The 18,804-nt window shown below is 50.6% G+C and overlaps 2 protein-coding genes across 10 annotated transcripts in view; one reads left to right on the forward strand and one right to left on the reverse strand.

The window, feature by feature from the left end:
* SCAI (suppressor of cancer cell invasion) overlaps nt 1-14,382 on the reverse strand; it is a 35,609-nt gene extending 21,227 nt beyond the window's left edge. Inside the window, exons 1-4 of one of the 9 annotated variants that reach the window (XM_068210896.1) lie at nt 13,855-13,995; nt 6,000-6,061; nt 4,598-4,695; nt 2,816-2,947 (exon numbers count right to left, since the gene is read on the reverse strand). In XM_068210896.1, the coding sequence (XP_068066997.1) occupies nt 2,816-2,922 (107 nt within the window). In that variant the 5' untranslated portion in view covers nt 2,923-2,947; nt 4,598-4,695; nt 6,000-6,061; nt 13,855-13,995. Of the gene's footprint in view, nt 1-2,815; nt 2,948-4,597; nt 4,696-5,999; nt 6,062-6,976; nt 7,468-13,670; nt 13,815-13,854; nt 13,996-14,311 lie in introns of those variants that run through there. The other 8 variants (XM_068210897.1, XM_068210895.1, XM_068210894.1 and 5 more) reach the window with 8 other exon arrangements.
* Nucleotides 14,383-14,475: 93 nt separating this feature from the next.
* Nucleotides 14,476-16,235, forward strand: RPL35 (ribosomal protein L35). The gene is made up of 4 exons (XM_068211738.1): nt 14,476-14,585; nt 14,859-14,995; nt 15,323-15,404; nt 16,037-16,235. The coding sequence occupies exons 1-4, from the start codon at nt 14,583-14,585 to the stop codon at nt 16,184-16,186; spliced, it is 372 nt and encodes a 123-aa protein (XP_068067839.1). The 5' UTR covers nt 14,476-14,582; the 3' UTR covers nt 16,187-16,235.
* Nucleotides 16,236-18,804: the final 2,569 nt, after the last annotated feature.

Here is an 18,804-nt window from a genome sequence, read left to right on the forward strand (position 1 = left end):
ACAGACAGTCCAGAATTTTATCCAGTTCTTGCTGTACTCCACAAAGACCAGCACCATTTATGTGCTCATAATTAATTCTCTGTCAGGAGTTCATTTCAGCCATGCTGCCAGATAATACTGGCTGAAACCCAATTAAAGGTGCTGAGGTGTGCTTGGCCAGCGCCACATGGAAGTTGTCACACAGGGAAACTAAAGAGGTTCAGAAAATCCTAGAGACTCAGCAGCACGCTTCAAAGAGGAAGGCTACAATAACGGTAAGTTTAACATTCAAAGCTTTAAAGACATTCACAGTTTTGACAGGTGATAAGAAGAGACAATTTCCTTTTATGTTCATGGGCTTGTAGCAGTTACAGGCTCCTGTTCCCAGAGCCTGAGCAGCAGTGGGATAGCAGTGCTGTGGCACAGAGGGTACCTCCCGAGCCTCCTTTTCTCCAGCTGAGCCCCCCAGCTCCCTCTGCTGCTCCTGGTGTTCCAGACCTGTCTCCAGCTTTGTTCCCATCCCTGGACACGCTCCAGCCCCTCAGTGTCTCTCTTGCCATGAGGGGCCCAGAACAGGACAAGTGGCCTCACCAGTGCCCAGTACAAAGGGACAATCACTTCCCTAAAATACAGTTGCTGAAAGTCTTTTAATTCCATGAAGTTTCAGGCTTCTTTGTGATACTGAACACATTTAAGCACTTTTTAACATTTAAAAGAAAATAATACCAGTGACAATACACCATGACAAACTGCTTCCTTACAGCCTCCCTCTTCCCAGCCTTCTTCAAGAAAAAAGCAAGTGGGAGTGGGGAAAGGGAAGAAGAGAGCCATTGCAACATACTTCATTAGCAGTTTATTCTAACTTACAGCCCAGCGTAGAGACACTAGGAAGACAGCCCCCCTGGGTTATCCTAGCAGGCATGGCCACAGGAGATGCTACCACTGGGAGCACCAGCACAAAGTACACTTTCGAGCAGCAACCTTGGCAGACCATCATATGTTTTCCTCAAATGCTGTATTTGGCATCTGAATTGGGAAGAGAGGAAGGAAATGCTACTGAAACAAAGACGTGGCAGGCTGAGCCCTTGCAATTTTTGGCAGCAGCAACAGCTAAGCAGCTGCCAACACAGCTATAGGCTCAGCTCCCCGTAGCTGAAGTGCCCAGAGGAGGTTTTGGGAAGGAAATCATTGCTCTCCTCTCCCTCCCCCATCACTTCTTTTCTATGAAACGTGGTAGGGGCAAGAGAATAGCATAAAACACAGCAGCAAAGGCCGTCATCATCTTCAAAACAGAAGGTGTCAGGCATGAACCAAATGCATTTATTATGAAGCAACTGGACTGAAAACTGGGATGCTTGCCAAGACATTTCCAGGTGAACTCCCCAGAGAACAAGCACTAACAGAGCAGATACCTGAGAATAATAATGTTGCTTTATCCTGTCATTATGCCCACTGGAATCACAGGTCTTAGAGGTGAAATGGTGGTCAAGTGTAAGAAGTAACTGTGCCAGGTTACAGTAAGGACAGAGGCTCCCGTTCTGCAATATTCCTATTTTCACACAGCAGAACTGGCTGCTTAAACCCATCTCTATTTTTATTTGCCATACTTCATCCAAAGGTATTCTCCATTTCCTTTTCATTTAGCTGGACAAGGAGGTTTCTTTCTGGAAAGTACCATGGATATGCTGAGAAACTCCATCTCTCATCTCGAAATCTGATACAAGCACTACCACCCTCCATGGCAAAGGAGGCACAGAATGGCTGGATTCTCTGCCACCTCTCTGATCTGAACTGGAGCAGCACACAGCCACACATGAACTGCGTTCATTTCAGACCAAAATTTCAAGCAAAATGTATCAGAAAGCCAGTGTAATGTCATATACAGTCCTGGAAATCCTGGTCTCAAGATCTCAGACCTTTTGCTTTAGACTGTCTTTCATGGGGGTCAAACGCAATCACCAAGAACTCCTTGTCTCTACTGCCCATTTGCCATTCAGATTTTGGAGCACAGAATGTTTGTTTTGGATTTGGTAATCAACTTCTAAAGCACATGAAAGGATTATCAATAGCGGGGGGCGGAGGAATTAAAAGCATCTTTGCTAACCATCTGTGTTTGACTAACAGCAAGCTATAAGGGTCCAAACATACAGCATTACTCAGAGAGCAGTAAGAGGCTGAACTGCCAACCAGATATGAGCTCAAACCCCTGTTACTTAAGAGACTCTACAGCAAGCTTAGAAATAAAGCAGCTTTGGATACATGCTGTTTAACTCAGCATATATTGACATAAACAGGATATCCATATTACTGTTCAAATGTGGATTCCCCTGCAGACAAACCAGTTGGACTTTCCAGCTGTTGTTGCAGCTGCTTAGTAGATAAATGTAGATTTTACCTTTCTCCACAATTCAGATTATGCACTTGTTTCAGCAGACACTTACAGGGCATGGTTTTGATGTTTCTGTTCATCGCTTCCTAAATTTCTTCCCCAAAGATATTCCCTCTGCTCCTTTCCTCCCACCCAGAAAAATCCTCCTCATTCCTGTCTTTTTCCATAGAGACAGTAGTGGTTTGCATCTGCATGCTGTGGACTGCACACAGTCACACCTAATCCTTAATTGTGGCCTTCAAACACACCATTTCAGCGATAATCACATCAATTTCATGGGATTTCCAAATTCTAGTTTACTATTAACTGGAACCTCTGCTCCTACACACATTCTTACATACAAACTGGGTTTGGGTTGGAAATGTTCACTGTACTGACTTCAGCATCACTTACTGCAGTGTGAGTTCCAAGGCTTTTCTGAAGGAATACTGTCAAAAATCCACTAACCTTAGGCCATTGAAGAGCTGCTTAGATTTATCCAATAAGTAGCAAAAGTCTGTCACCGTTTTTCTCTCTGCTTGAGGAATATCATCTTCAGCTCCCCCTGATGACATGGTTTCTTTTAGGGCAAGCTCAGTCCTATGAAGAAAAAAACAGCCATATTACTCAAAAATCAACAGCTGCTATGAAGTCATCCAGACTGAGATGCATGTTCAGTTCCATGGGGATGTAACACAGAGCATGCAGTTCTCCACAGGTTACTCTTGTCAAGACTCATTAAAAAAAAACAGCTGAGAATCAAGGCATGGGACTAATTATTGCACAATGCACTAGTTAACAGAGCAAAATTAAAAGTAACAGTAATAATCACAAAAAAAAAACCTCTGAGGACTGTCTTCACAAACACAAAACTGACAATGAAAGGACTGCAGCACAAACAGCACTTGGGTTTCACACTTGGACAAAGAAATCCTCTCCAAATTTGCCTTCTGCAGAGGTATTTCTCCTGCAGCTGTATTTAGAGACTAGCCTCAGTTCTCTTGACATTTCATTTTCTTCTATTACTGCTGAAAACTGTAGCTCAATGGCTCCTATTGCCAAAACAAGGCAAATTTAGCCAGAATGCTAAAAAGTACCCTACCATCCTTCCTCTCTGCATCCTCATGACTGTTTCATTCCATGGCTTGCATTGCCCACAATCATACCTACAGATCCATTTTTATTCTTCCTATGAGTAAAATGTTATATTGTACAATAAACACCTGAACAAAAATCTAAGATATAATGTAGATAATTGTAGGTAAGTAAGAGAATATGAAAGCTTACAGAGGCAGAGTGGCTTTTAAAAATTTTACTCCAAATATACATAGATATCAAAATATCCTTTTGAGCATATAAAGATGAGCTACAGATTTTGCAGCAGAAACAACAATGAAACATCTGTGGAAATGGCTGCTAGGTCTTCAGCTCTGCCATGCTCAGGATTTCTGTGCAAGATAAACACTTGTCTAACTGGGCACATGCAGAGCTTTTACTTCCAGCAGCTTCTCTACCAGTCCTGGTGTGTTTCCGTTAAGCAACAGGTTTCCATTTGTGCAGCAGCTCTGTTTGGATGCTATTTGCACAAACAATTACCTACATGTCCCAGTCCAAGCCAGGAGATGGCAAAGCTCACTCCTTCCAGCCACCAGGAAGCACCCAGAAGCATCTTTCAGCAACTGTCACAAAAAAAAATCTTTCACAATAACTAAAGAGGCTTCAGAAATGCTTCCCTGAACAAACACCTCATGCCTAACAAATGCAGGAGAAACTGGCAGTTTCCACCCAGCTTTTGGGGTAAGTTAGAGGGCCATCCTGCCAGCCAAGCAGTCTCATGATTCCCCAGTTTAGACAAGACGCAGCCCACGCAGGCCTGTTTGTACACACCCACATGACACCCACCAGAGCACCAGTGCAAGGCCATGGGGGCACTGCACAGACCACCAAGAGAAGAGCTCCAGAAAAAGGTAAAAAGCGCCTCTGTGTTGTCAGGTAACTGCAATATGGGTGCCAGAGTCCAAAACAATACCACCCAGATGTCACAAGCTTTGGCATGAGCCTGGCAAGAAGGACATGAGCACCAGCCTGTGCCTGAAACCTCCGAACATCCACATTTACACAGCACAGAACAAACAACACCAAGAACTTCAAGCACCAGCATATGAGATTGAAGTGAACAGTGAGACCTAAAAAACAGATGTCAGAAGTAGCCAGGAGACGATTCAGGGATTTCAGGAAGAGGGACAATACCCCAGGTCCTGTGTGCTCCACAGCAAGGGTGACCTAAATCCTGCAGCGAGCCTGTAGGTTCTGCGCTCCACCGTGGCAGTCCAGGCGCTCCAGAGCAGCTTCAGATACATTTGCAAAAATTGAGGAGCTTGCTTAAGTTGCAAAGTATGTTTCATACAATCTAGATATCAGTCTTTTAATTTCATGGCAGCGAATTTTATTTTACATCACCCTTAAGTTACACTACCCAACAACCCCAACCACTGCCAACATAACCTGTGCCAGCCTGGCACAGGCAAATAAAACCAACTAGGCTTTGGGCTGTTTTTTAAAAACAAGTATTTCTCACATGCAAGGAGTTCACCAGACCCACTGTGAAGAAGCCATTTATGCAATCAATAAAAGATACACAAGAAAATCCATAGCCTGCCAATGTGAAAGGTGTTGGAAGGCTGGAAAAACATGTGAAGCTGGCTTTTCCAGCTGACAGAGAAGGAAAATAAAATTAGTTATCTCATGCACTGGTTTTGGCTTACCATGCTCTGAAGGGGGTGGTATTTGGTGCTGTACAAAGGAAGAGCTACTATCAGGAGCAGCTCGGGAGAGGAGGAGGTGCTCATGCACTAAGGACTGTGTTGTAATGCAGCAGCAGTACAGACAGGAGGGAGAATTATTATTAGAACAGCAAGTGGGCACAGGAAGGGGAGGAATACAGCTCCTGACATGGCCCTTTCCTAAGGGACTGCTCAGCTCCAAATGAACAATGTAAATAAAAAGCAACCAGGAGCACATCCACAACGGGGACCTCTCCTTCCCTTTGATACTAGAAGTTATCACATGGATCCCTGCTCGTCTGCAGACAGACAGTTCTCCCAGTTTTGACAGCTCAACTATACCAGGAATATCACCTACTTAATTTCTTGTTCTCTGTTTGATGCTTTTTGCTTTCTTTCATGCTGAAAGAAACTGTGGGGCTGTTTTGCATGACAATTTTTCTTAAGTAACACATTCAAAAATGCTCTCCAGGGTCTGCAGAAGGAGACACTGAAACACTGGTTTAAAAGACTGTTAGAATAAGTCAGAAAATGGTGGCTTCCAGCAGAACTTATTCTTCTCTCAAAGATTTTGCCAGCTCCTCAGGCCATACAAGGCAGAAAACCCGTGCTTGCCAAGCCCCACACTTGGTGTGCCAGGCTCTTCCCTACAAGCCCTCAGAACACGCAATTCCAGGTTTGCTTAATGCAATACATTATTGGATTTTACAAATTCATCCCGTTGCAGCACCCATGGCAGCAAAGCTTCACAGACACGCCAGAGGATGGCAGTTAAAGCTGGAGCAGAAGGGCAGCGGGAGGAGGGATATGGGACAGGGACAGAGGTTTCACGGTGCTGGCCAGTATTTTTAAAGTCAGATGTCACTTACATCACACACGTCTCCACTTCCCTGTGGTTTGCTGTCTTTTGGCTAAGGTTTTCCAGGCTTAGCTGGAAGGGAAAAAGAGTGCTGAAGTTAATGGTATGCACTCCCCAGTGGCCCTGCCCTGGGACTCAGGCCTGCAAAGCAAGGCAGGCTTTGTGAGCCACGAGGGAATGCTCTGGGTCGGGGAAATCAAGCTGACAATGCAAGTCCAGCATGGATGTGTTCAATAAGTGCATTACATCCTCTTAGCTTTGCTACATAGCCAGGATCACCGTAAGCTGCCATTCAGCTGCCTGCTGGAAGGGGAGGGTCACAACTCCCCACCGACGTAGGAGCAAAGGAAAACTCACACACTGAAGGTGCAGCCACGGTGTAACCAGAGGGCACAGGACACAGGAGGATGTCAGGGGTCTGTAAGCTATCAGTGAGCACAGGTAGATCAGGAGCAGTTTCCTGGACGCAGCACCTTGACCTCCTGACAGAGCACTTGCACAACTCAACTGCCTTTTTTTAAGACATCACTTCTTCTCAGTTACGGAATCTTGACTGGCTTTCAAATGTTTCCCGCTCCCTGTTTAGAGGCACAAGTAGTAACCAAAAACCAAAAGCAAGCACACTTTGCTCATCTATCTCGTCGATACAGGATTTTCCCCAAACAAAGATATTCCTAGAACTGCTCCCTACAGAAACCAGTGGTGGAAAACACATTCCAGTCTATCAGGATTTTAAAGCTGTCAAACCTTGAGTCAGAGACCAGCTCTCTTTCCACTTTTCATCCTGACACATCTCCCACGGCATCACTGCCAAAAGGGGATGCGACACAAAGCCAGGCACACAGCTGGTATCTATTCCTTATCTGCAAATTCACAGCACAGATAAAACTAACCTCCTGATTGTCCACACTCAAAGCCTGGAACCATCATGTCTCAAAACTCTGTCAACAACCAGCCAATCTTACCTTCACCAAGCAGGATGCCTACCTTGGCTCCCTGTTTGCCTGTCCTTTTCTTCTGCAGACTGGCACACTCATGTCTCATGTTTTCTTTCAACGCTACACTGCACGTTTTGGGAAAACCATCTGTGTGTTTCCATGTGATCTGCTCAGAGTGCTAGTCCTGACAGAGCCTCAGACAACACAAAATGCATTACAAACCAAATTCATTCCTCTTGCCAGAATACCTAACTCTCCATCAAGGGCCACTGCCCTGAAGTTCCCAAGACACCACTCAGTTCTGCCCAAGGAACATTGAAATAAATAATGAGCAATTCCCCCAGACAGGCACTGAAAACCTCACAGCCTGCTGGAGTCAGGAATTCAGAGGGAATGGCAATGAGCAGTTATACATCAAACCATTTCTTTACAAAATGTAGGCAGGGGAGGAAAGATTTCTTTATGATTCCAAGGTTTTTAGTAAAATTTGGAACCAATCACAGACATTCCTCACCCCAACCACTGCTCACCTCAGGGCACGTCTGCACTGCAGTGGCTGCAGCTCTTCCAGACATATCCAGCTCCTACTCCAGCAGCTCGCTGGATGCTGCAGGAGGCATCTGGGAGCAGGCTGAGCCCACAGCTGAGCTCAGTCCCGGGGCACAGCAATGCCCAGGGCCAGCTCAGGGAACAACCCGAGCGAGCGTTTGTGTCCCAGCTCTGCTCAGCGCTCCGTGGACACGCACGTGGACTGCACGAGGAAAAGGACAGAGCCTGGGCTTTGGGGACACTTTTGTCTGAATGCCACAATGATAAGCAACTTTAACTTAAGAAACAGAAACAAGTAGCTGTTGTATTTAACTGATAATGTTGGTCAAATCATGTTCTCTCTGCCTGGATGTTTGTTTACTTCAAAGGGCACTATGGAGAAATGAATTATTGACTTCATATACAAATTACAGCGGGGCTGGCAAAATCACCTGCAAATGCAACTATGTCTAGCAACTACCTCCTAATGGGAATTCTCCAAGAAACCGGTTTTCCTAATAAAGTACACATTTTTACAGCTAACTTGCAAAAATACTGCTACCTCTAAAGATTAGGCAAGAGAGAAGTCACTTAGAAAAATAATAAAAAGACAGAAACCCCAGTGAGCCTGTGTATGAACACACCCACACTCCTGTGCACGAGCAGTCAGGGTCAGCAGTGACTCCTGCAGGGACAGGGAACCTGGTCCCACATCGACCTGGACTGATCCTTCCCTCTGCATCCCAATAAACCCAGCTCTCCCCAGCACAGGGAAAGCTGCCACTGCCCTGGGGCTCCTCATGTTCTGAGGGGCAGGCCAGATGCTTCCTACAACACAACAACTTTCTTCTGTCTGTCCATCCCTTTAATCGATGCACTACACACATAGCTTCAACTTCTTTTGAATTTTGTGAAAACTACTCACAAGACAATCTTGAGGACCTTTCCCCCCAGAGCAACAACAGTTTCATCAGACAAGGGATTTAAAAGCTGCTTGGAGAAGAAGAAAAAAGGAGGAAGCTTGATCGTGCAATTGCATTCCTAAAAAAGGGAAAGGAGCGGGCAGGGGATAAATAAGACAACAAGATAAACCCACACACACACATTCCCCAGCTGCAGCCAGTGGAAGTGGCAGAGCAGGCACTCACAGTTACACAAGAACTGTTATACAAGGTACACAAATTTTATTACTGCAAACTGAAAGTTTACTACTCTCACATGAATGCACGATTCCTCCCTCAGCACATCAGAAGACGAGAAGATCTGCAAACAGCCTCACAATAAGAGCACAGAGTTAAGGGGAGCTGCCATCTCTGCATTACCTGTGAAACCTCAGCAGGAACAGCCTCATGACTTCCTGTAGGAAAATCGGCAACACCACAAATTCAACTCCGTTCTGAGTCAAATGAGTCAGAAAATACAACATGCAGTGTCAACCCCATTATTTTAACCTCAAGTAAGTGCTTCGTCTGTAGAATCAGGCTTTTCATATGTTTCAGACGTATTTAAAAATACTTTTATTGCTTAGAAGCACACCTGTCTGTATCCAGAACTGCAGTTTTGGCATCTTTTCTCTCAGAAAAATGCGGAGGTGCTCATTAACATCATGCCATGGAAACCGTGTAGTCCCTTCCTGCCTCCTCCACCGAGCCCATGGAAGCCACACCTCACCAGCAGACTCCTCTAAATTCACTCCGAGGAACTCACTTTGACCACCAGAGACATCATCTCACCATGGGACGCACGTGGCCTTCAATCGCCGTCAGAACACAAAACTTTCGCTTCTCTTCTTTATGTTTCTGCCACTGACAATTTGTTCCACCTTTGTCTGTTCTGCGCCCTCTGTGATCCCTCTTTCACTGCAGTTCACGACCTTTTGTGTACAGGATGAACAAAGGGCACAGGCTAAAAATGTCATCACAGTTGGGCCTCTGCTCTTCTACTGACTTCACTGCTTTGCTATTAAAAATAGGCTCAAGCTCAAAGTCAGACCAAAGAAGAATTTCTGGGTCATCAGAGTCTAGGAATCTCTAGAAGATGGTGCAGAAGCAATGTGGAAGAGGACACAAGTGCTTCTTTTCATCCAAATTCAAATCATGAATCTGTCGTGGTCCTGCATACCACCTACATGGTACTTAGCAGTCATTTGCTTTGTATGAAAGAGCAAGAGGGAAAAAATCCATCAGGCTGGCCCACTCTTGGCAGGGGTGGGAGGGTAGAAAGGAGACAGAAAAACACCATCAGCTGTGGCAGTGAGCTGTGTGTATTTACATTTCACAGGCTGAACTATTTAGTGGTTTATTTACACACAATGTTCTTGGAGCAGCTAAAATGCCAGTTGCGTTTTATCTCGATTTTGTGGCAATGCGCATAAGCCACAGAATCATAGGAAGAGTCTGCAAATGAGAGACAAACCTCCTACATCTGGAAAAGCACATGAGCCACTGTGAGAAAGGAGAGAGATTTTGGGAGCACAGGCACAACAAGGCTGAAATGCATTACTTATGACAAGACACCAAAATACAACCCAGGGACTCGAAAGCAACGACCCAGTCACAATGCAACAGCTCGTGCTGCAGGGATTGCACGTGCCAGGGTAAGCCTCAGAGCCAAGCCAACCTACGGCACGGCACAGCAGCCTCGGGTCCCTCCGGCTGCCCCTCCATGTTAGAGTGAGGAGGGAATTGCAGTCAGCTCCATTTTATGCACATTTGATGGCAAGATGCCAACACAACTGTTGACTGAGCCAAATCTGGGCCCCCTTGAACTAAGCCATCACCTAAAGCAGGGTGGAAAAGCACATGCCTCTCGCCTTCCCAGCAGCCAAGTTCCTGAAAAGCATCCCAGTTACAAGAAAGATTTTTCTTTCTTTTCTCTGACTACAACTGATGTTTTAACTCTTTCATGTACACTCATTAATTTGAAATGAAACAGCTAACACTGAGCTGCACTGTACAGCAATGGGATGGAGAGGCTTCCTTCCAGCGAGCCAAATGATTTACTGGCTGGCCCAAATGGCAGCTGAGGCCAGCACCCGATCTGGAGGGCAGCTATCGTCACACTCCGCAGCCTGCTCCCATCCTTTCCAAGGTGCCAATGGCTGCCTTCCAACTGGAACTGTATTCCGACAAAAGGGAATGCAGGACAAGCTTGGGAAAGCTTTCTGATCCCTTCGGTTCACTTCTTCCCTCCAAACCGGCGTTTGGTGGGAGCTGCTACACGCTTGGGAACTGCATGGAGAGCATCAGCACTCTGGGAATTCACCTTCCTGAGCAGGTACTGCTCCTGAGCCGTGCCTCTGCCTCACAGCAGAGAAATCCCTCTGCTGACTTCTGCTTTAATTGTATTTTAAAAACTCAGCTCCTAGTCTGTGTTCCATTATATTAATAGCAATAATTAAAAATACTTCAAACAACAAGTCCTCTAAACCTGCAGTTCTATCCAGGCTTTCTGGCGTCGCACACTTCCTTTCCTGACTGACATCCTCAGGGAACCAGATTGATGGTTACTCTGCTCCATCCCTGCTGCAGGGCTGTGCTGCGTTCTCTCAGCACATGTAAGCCGCAAGGTAATATTTGTGTTGGCAACTTCCTTACATACTTTACAGAACCAGACCTCCATTTGACCCGCAGTGCAGCTCCCACACACAACTCGGTCCACTCCTTTGAACTGTCTCCTCTTGCTGTAACACATGCTCCACACCATACCTCTGTTTCCAGCCTGTTTAAAAACTACACAGCTCCAACAGAGCTTTTGTGCTTCAACAGTGCATCTTAGCCGTAAAAGCCAAGCCTGCAGAACGCTCTTACGCAAGAACACCAAACAAAATTATTATAAAATCTGCATGTACAGGTCTCAGTTGCCCTTCTCCCAAGATTGTTCCAATGGAAGCAATCATTTTTATGAAAAAATGAGAACTGAGTAAAGTTCTGTGTAAAAAGACATCAACATCCAGGTTTTATGGTCAGAATCCAATAGCTGTACTGTGCTTTAGGGGACTAGTGGGGGTGTTGGGGGTTTTTGTTTAATATCAGCTCCATTGCAGCTCTTTAGACAGTAACACCACCTCAGAACAGACTTTCACACCAGAGATCTTCTTTCCTTACCCAAAGCACACCAAGCAGAATAAAAGATAAGCCAACAAAGTAACGTGTCCAGATAATCCAATGAATTCCCATTATCCATCTGTGCTGCAGCACATCATCAACAACTCCATTTAACGCCAACAGAGCTAAACCAGAATAAAAGTGATGCAAGAAGAGGGGAGATGCGAGCGGCACACGGCAGCGAGGCAGCTGCAGTGCGAGCAGGGGACTGTGCAGAGCATCATGTGACAGGAGCAGCAGCCGCGGGAGAGCTGCAGCCCCCGGCTCCCACCTCCCCAAACCTGTGCCCTCCCTGCAAGGCCACGGACACCACCATCTGATCCCAATGCAGAACTGACTCGGGTTAGGAGCTTCTCGATGTTTTGAATCGTTACACTCCATTTTTATTACTTCCCTCCACAAAATAAAACAGGCGCACAGAAATTATTAACAATGAGGTTCATGTTCCTCCCGCTGGAATGCACTTTCAGCATCTTTATCACTTGTAGATCGACTTTCTCAAAAGAGCACAGAAGGCAGTATCATTCTTACATACAGAGCAAAGCCCAACTAGACATCGTTGTGATAAAATATTCCCTTGTTTGTAAGGGACACGGATTGCCAACTGAATTTTGATAGTGTACTGTAGCCATGTTTCAAGACAAAACAATGATCACATTCTCCTTTGTAGCACAACAAAATATTTCCTCTCTCCATATAGTTTCTGTGAATGGTTTTTCTATTTCCTGCAGTAAAGGATCTGGCCATCACATTCGTGACTGTCTGTATTGCTCTGGCAGCCCAGAATGACTGGAGAATAATGCTCTCTGCTCCTGGTGAAGTGACTCACTCTTTCTTTCATTTAATATAAATCGTGCTCCAATTTATCCAAACATCTTGAATGAGACTGTATTAATCTGATTTGAAAATGAAGCCTCTTCTTTCTACACACACGATCCCCAGCAGGGCACCAGGCTCCCGAAGTGCTTCCTCCACCATGCCAGGGACAGCACAACCACCAAACCACGGGGTCAGGCGGGGTGAGGAGACCCCAGGCAGGAACTGCACCTGCAGATCCCACGGCAAGACCCATACCAGGATGATGTTGTACAATTTTCTAGGACTGCTGCCACCACAGCAGTCCCGCTGCCCGCAGGAGCAGAGGGAAGCACACGCATTCTGGGAGACTCGCTCACATTTTAGTCTTCCTTTGGCCCCACAGTGCTGCTTTGCATTAGCTTGGACAAGATGCCACGAAGAATAGGTTGCATTTGGAGAGCTGGTGCAAAATCCAGATTTTTTTTTTTTTTTAATGCTAAGGGGTCCATTTTGCAGGTTGGAGGACTAGAATTGCTTGCCCCAGACAGAGCTAAAGCGTAGAAGCTTGGAGTCTGGTTATTAAATGACAGACGTGCAACTGAGACATTGATAAAAACAGGTCCTATTCTGTGGTGGGAGATTAGATCTAGAGCTGAAAACCTGCAGCCTTGATCTTGAATGCTTTAACAGGTTACGGACATTTTTATAAGGCAAGAAATTTGAGGGGATGACACAACATAACAACCATCCAGCTTCTATCCCCAAGGGCATCTCATGTCACCTATTGTCCAAGACACCTCTCTGTACAAAAACAAATAAAAACTGGTGACGAGGGAACTGCTGCGATGGAAGTTTAAAATCAGAACAAACCCATGATGATTCCACCAAACCGGCAGCTTGCCTATCCGGCGCTGCACAGACTGCTCCCGTAAAATCCTGCAACATTCCATCCCAACGGGCTCGTCTGGCGACGCCGAACGCCGCTACCTGTCAGCGGCGTGCCCGGCACCGCCAGCCTCGCCCGCCGCGGGCGGGAACGGAGCGCGAGGAACGGAGAAGTTAAAAAGGAGGGGGTCGCTCGGGCGATATTCCAGCTACGCTGCCAAGCCGGGCCTAAGCGTTAGACGTGTCACATCGTGTTCCTCCTCTCCGTTAGCAGCGAAGACAGCGGCGAGCACGGCCCCGTGCCGCCGCCGGGGCTCGGCAGCTCCCGCTCCCGCCCCCGCCGGCCCTCACCGCGGCACCGGGCACGGACCCGCCGCGCCGCCGGGGGATGCTCCGCGCAGGCCCCGCCCGCACCTGCCGCCTCACCTGGGCTCCCACGCGCGGCGGGGCTCTTCCGCCGGGCCCGGAGCTCTGCGGGGGCGAGACCGCGGTGAGGGGCGCGCCGCCGTCGGGACTGCCCCGAGGCGCCCGCAGCCGCCGCCGCCGCTCCCGCCCGCCCCCGCCGCCGCCCCGCCCGCGTCCGCCCGCGCCGCCGCTCCGCCCCCCGCACCTGGAGGCCGGGCCGGAGCGGGGCAGGCGCTGCCGGACGGTCCCGCTCACCGTCCGTACCCGCCGCTCCCGACCACGGTGCCGGTCCGGGCGCGGCCGCAGCGCCGCCGAGGTTCGGGGAGCGCGGCTGCCGCCTCGCGCCGGTCCGCGCCGGCCCGCCCCGCCCCCGCGCGCTCCTATTGGCCGAGCGCCCAGGCTAACGGCGAGAAGGCGTTCTGATTGGCTGCGCCGGCCGTCAATCGAGAGGCCCCGCCCTCCCGCGCACTGCCGGTGAGGCGCGGCGGCTGCTTGGATACGGCGGCGGCGGCGCCGCGGGGAGCGAGACCGGCCCGTCCGCCCGCCCGTCCCGCGCCGCCGCCTGCACGCACGGCCCTGCCCGTGCTCCGCGGTGCCGCGGCGGCCGCTCCCGCCCCGCCCGCCATCACGTCCCCATCACTGTCGGTGCAAGAGTGCCGCACCTCGGCCAGCGTGAGAACACCGGCTGCGGTCTGACGGGGCTCCGGTGGCCGAGAGAGGGCGGGGGCGGCGGCCCCAGAGCCCGGGGCCGGCCGTGCCTCCCGCCCTGCCTGTCAGCGCCCCGGCCGGGGCCACCGCGCATCCCGCGGAGGGCGCCAGGCGCGCAGGCTCCTCCCCCCGCCCAGCGCGCGTTGGTACGGTCCTGCCGCGGCCCCGCCCCCGTCCCTGCGCCGCTTCCGCCCTTCCGGCCCGCGCAGCGCCGCGCCGCCCGCCATGGTGAGAGAGCCGGGCCGCGCCTCGGGAATCCGCCGGCATCCCGCGGGAACCGCACCGGGATCCGCCGGCATCCCGCGGGAACGGCCACCCGGGGACCCACCGCCAGCCGGGACCGGCAACCCGGGAATGCCCCGCGTCCCGCCGGGACCGGGAGTCCCGGCGGTCCGCCCCCGTCCCACCGGGCCCACATATTCGCGCCGCGGGGGCTGAGGGGGTGCGGGGTGCGGGCCCGGGGTCGGGCGGGGGGACTGACGGGCTGTCCGCCGCCCGCAGGCCAAGATCAAGGCCCGAGACCTGCGCGGGAAGAAGAAGGAGGAGCTGCTGAAGCAGCTGGAGGATCTGAAGGTGGAGCTGTCGCAGCTGCGCGTGGCCAAAGTGACCGGCGGGGCCGCCTCCAAGCTGTCCAAGATGTGAGTGGGGCCGGGGCCGCGCGGAGCTGGGCAGGGGCCGCCGAGTGCCCGGCTGCGCCGTGCCTCGGAGCTGCTCTCGCGGGCTGGGCTGGCTGTGTGCTCTGGGAAAAAGCCTGGGAAACCGGCGTGGAAGCGGAGCGCATCGCAGGGGGCCCCAGGGCCGGTCTGTGTCTGCGCAGCGGTGCCGAGCCGGGCGCTGCCGGTGGTTGCTGCACTGAGGCACCGGCAGTGTGAGGGGTCCGGAGCGCACACGGGCGCGGTACCCGGGTTCGAGCAGTGCAGCTGCTCCTGCAGGCTCTCCTCAGATCCCTCTCTTCCCCCCCGCAGCCGTGTGGTGCGCAAATCCATTGCCAGAGTGTTGACTGTCATCAACCAGACCCAGAAGGAGAACTTGAGGAAGTTCTACAAGGTAAGGACAGACATTTTCCATGAGTGGCCTTTACACTCTTGCCGTTCACAATTACAAAGTTTGTGGGAAGGATTGCTACTTCAAAGCTCTAAAACGTGAAAAACTCTAACTTATGTTCAGTTTAAAGTTCTCTGGTCATGGTTGCTTTTTAAATATTAGTGCAAGAATTCTGCAAGCTTGGTGTGAGTCTGCTTTTGCAGGAGAGTCCTCTGGCAGCATCCCTTCTGTGGGGGGTGGGCTGAACTTGCTCAGAGATGTAGTTTGCAGAAATGCAGATACTCTTTTGTTTTAAATTTAATCATCTTTCAGGTGGCCAATAAGTTCTTCAATTTGATACGGTTCTGTAATTTTTAGATTATGACTTCCTGGAGCTTGAATTAGATCACATTGGCTGGGAAAAAAAGATCTTTTCAAGAGGTGCTGGATAACTGGGGCTTGTAAGATTAGGCCTTACTTAAACCTGAGTCAGAGCTGCTGCAAAAGTTAGAACCCGCTCAGAGAGGAGTCTCCTGAGCGTCCAGGATGTAATGATAGCGCCGAGGAAAAGAGGCTGGGCAGTGGTGCTGGTGCTGTGGCAGGAGCTCAGCTCCGAGCTGTGTCTGAACTCGGCTGCTGTGTGTCTTTGCTAACAGGGCAAGAAGTACAAGCCCCTGGATCTGCGGCCCAAGAAGACTCGGGCCATGCGGCGCAGGCTCAACAAGCACGAGGAGAACCTGAAGACCAAGAAGCAGCAGCGAAAGGAACGTTTGTACCCGGCCCGGAAATTCGCCATCAAGGCATAGCCCGGGCTGGGCTCTGGGCACGGCTCATTAAATGGAGTTTGGTTTGGAAGTGTCTCTGCTGGTTTCTTTGGTGGTGGTGGTGGGTAAAGAGGCCATAAAGGAGTCATCAGCCTAATGGAGGGAAATGGGAGGACTCACAGAAAGTGTTTGAACTGCAGCTGCTAATGAAAATACAGACCTGGCAGTTTTATTTTCCTCAGAGGAGCAGGCATGGATGGGTACAGATCTGTGAGGCTGGTTCATCCAAACGTGTAAGAAGTATTTAACCTGAGATTGATGCCAAATGGAAGCTTTTCACAAATGTTGGTAGTCAGTCAATACTTACCACTATTTATCACAGTTTAAAATTTTATCTCGTGCCAGTGTTTAAGGGTTAATAGAAATAAATTAATTAGCTGAGGGATTTTACGGGACGTCACGGAAACTTGTCAGCACTAGGTTCAGATCCCTGGGCAGCTCGCAGCTAAGGAGAACCCCTTTTGGGGGGATAGTGTCAGACCAGGTGTTCTCTGTGGGTGTGGGTGCTGCTGAGGGCGCGTGAGCTCAGGGTATGGAGAAGCTCTGAACTCCCAGAGCATTCATGGCCTCACAGTTCCACACTTCTTTATACCTGCAAAGCACAGCACGGGTTAAATGGTTTGTCTTTGTCCCCTGTGGAGTACTTTGGGACTCGATGGAATTGCAATTCCAAAAGCCTTTTTTGGTCCTCATTGTGAGGAAGAGTTCCACAGTGCTGCTGGAGCATGGGGGCTGCAGCACTCATGGTTTGTGTTAGTGCAGCCAATGCATTCGAACATAAAAAATTCCCTATCCATTAGGGAGTTCCTAGATTGGATCCAGATTCTGTTTAGGAAAAATATCTTAATTCTGCTCCCTCAATTAAGGATTTTTAAGCCTCCAGCTAGTTTTATCCAGAGAGGCCTAATCATGTGTGGTGCAGGGAATTTCCCCTACATGGTGGCGTTGCGAGGGGTGGCTGCGCTGTGATGTCACCTGGGCTGTGCCGTGCCTTTGTTTGGAGCCGGGGTGGCTGGGACGTGTCTGGCAGCGAGAGGAGCCGGGCTGGCACAGCGCTGGGCCAGGGGAGCTGCGTGTGGGAACCGGCTCCTTGGCTCGGCTCGGCTCCCAGGCAGGCAGGCAGCGTCACAGAGGGCCGCGTCTCCATGTCCGGGTGTCCTGCTGGGGCTGGCAGAGCTGCTCCAGGGGGAGCATAAGCTGCCTGCCTCCCCAGGAGCAGGAGCACCCCGTGAGGATCCCAGATCCACACGTTCCTGTCCCAGGAGCCTGATGGCAGAGGGAGACAGGAGAGAGGCTGAGCCCTGTGCTGGGAACGGGGCAGGCCGGGGCAGGTGGCTGCTGCCAGATCGTGCCAGGCTGCATTCGGGCTTCTCTTTGGGGAGCTGTGTGCCCTGTGCTGCTCCAGCAGCGCGGCTGAGGGGAGTCTGGCAGCTCTGCCAGCGTTCCTGACAACAGCAAAGCAAACGCCGCCTGAAGTCTGCACTGCAGACACTGGTGACAGTGTCAGGGTGTGCTCCAGGTGTCACCTTCCACCCCAGCCATGGGAGCAGTTGCACTGCCAAGAGAGGATCTGCTGTCTCAAGGATCCAATCAGTACGGGTCACTGGCATGCCAATCAGTAACAAGCGGGTGGGAAACACAAAAACGGGGAAAAACCCCAACTGAGCAGGCACTGAGCATCCAGGAGCCATCCCCATGCTGAAGTGGGAGGCAGTCCTGGAGAACAGCTCAGACTTCAGTTTGTGCACAGCCCTCAGCAGCCATTTGAGAAGGTGAACATGTTTCTGGTACTGCACTAAATCCTGGGGCTGAATTACTCCATCCACCCATAGCTGTGTGACAAAACCAACCAGTCTGGCCGTTCCATCAGAACTGCCCTGTCCTGTCACAGGAGACATCCTGCAGACAAGCAGCCCTTTAAGTGACCAGGAACAAGAGACTGATTGAGAGGACAGAGGTGAAGTGATGAGCTTCCTTCAAGGCACAGGTGGAGAACACTATTGTTCCTGCTGTGAGAACAAGGCAGAGCCTGTCCTGGCTGGGGTCTCTGGTGGTCTGTGCTGGTTCCCTCTTTACCAGCCAGCCCCAGAGGGTGCCCATGCTGCCCCAGCTCCCCGGCAGAAGCCACTGCTATCAGGGCTGAGTGAACACTCTCCAGCCTTGCTGGTCCCCAGAGCGAGGGAAGCCAGTGGTAGGAACCCCCAGCTGAGGGCCACCCAGTCCCCAGGGCATCCCAGCGTTGCACTGCCTCTGTGGGGACCACACAGCATGTCCCCTGTGCCCCTGCAGGCTGTGTGGCTCCTGTCCCCCTCTGGCACGGCGCTGCCTGGCTGTGGGGTCGGTCTGGGACCCTGCCGTGCTGCAGCGCTGACCCCGCACAGCTGCCAACGCCAGCCCTGGGTTTAGCACCGGTGTTTGCAGTGCGTCAGAGCCTCGGAAACTCAGACTGTTTATTTGCTCCTTGTAACTGAAGATGTCCCTCAGCACTGGGGAGGTTTCCTGGGAAAAGACGTTCTTCAACAAATAAATAATTTCCCGGGCGGGGATGAGGACGGAGGAGCAGCTGCTGGCTGGCTGCAGGGCACGGCCCAGGGCTGGTG

Source organism: Anomalospiza imberbis, chromosome 21 (genome assembly GCF_031753505.1).
Source record: "Anomalospiza imberbis isolate Cuckoo-Finch-1a 21T00152 chromosome 21, ASM3175350v1, whole genome shotgun sequence".
Classification (NCBI taxonomy): domain Eukaryota; kingdom Metazoa; phylum Chordata; class Aves; order Passeriformes; family Viduidae; genus Anomalospiza; species Anomalospiza imberbis.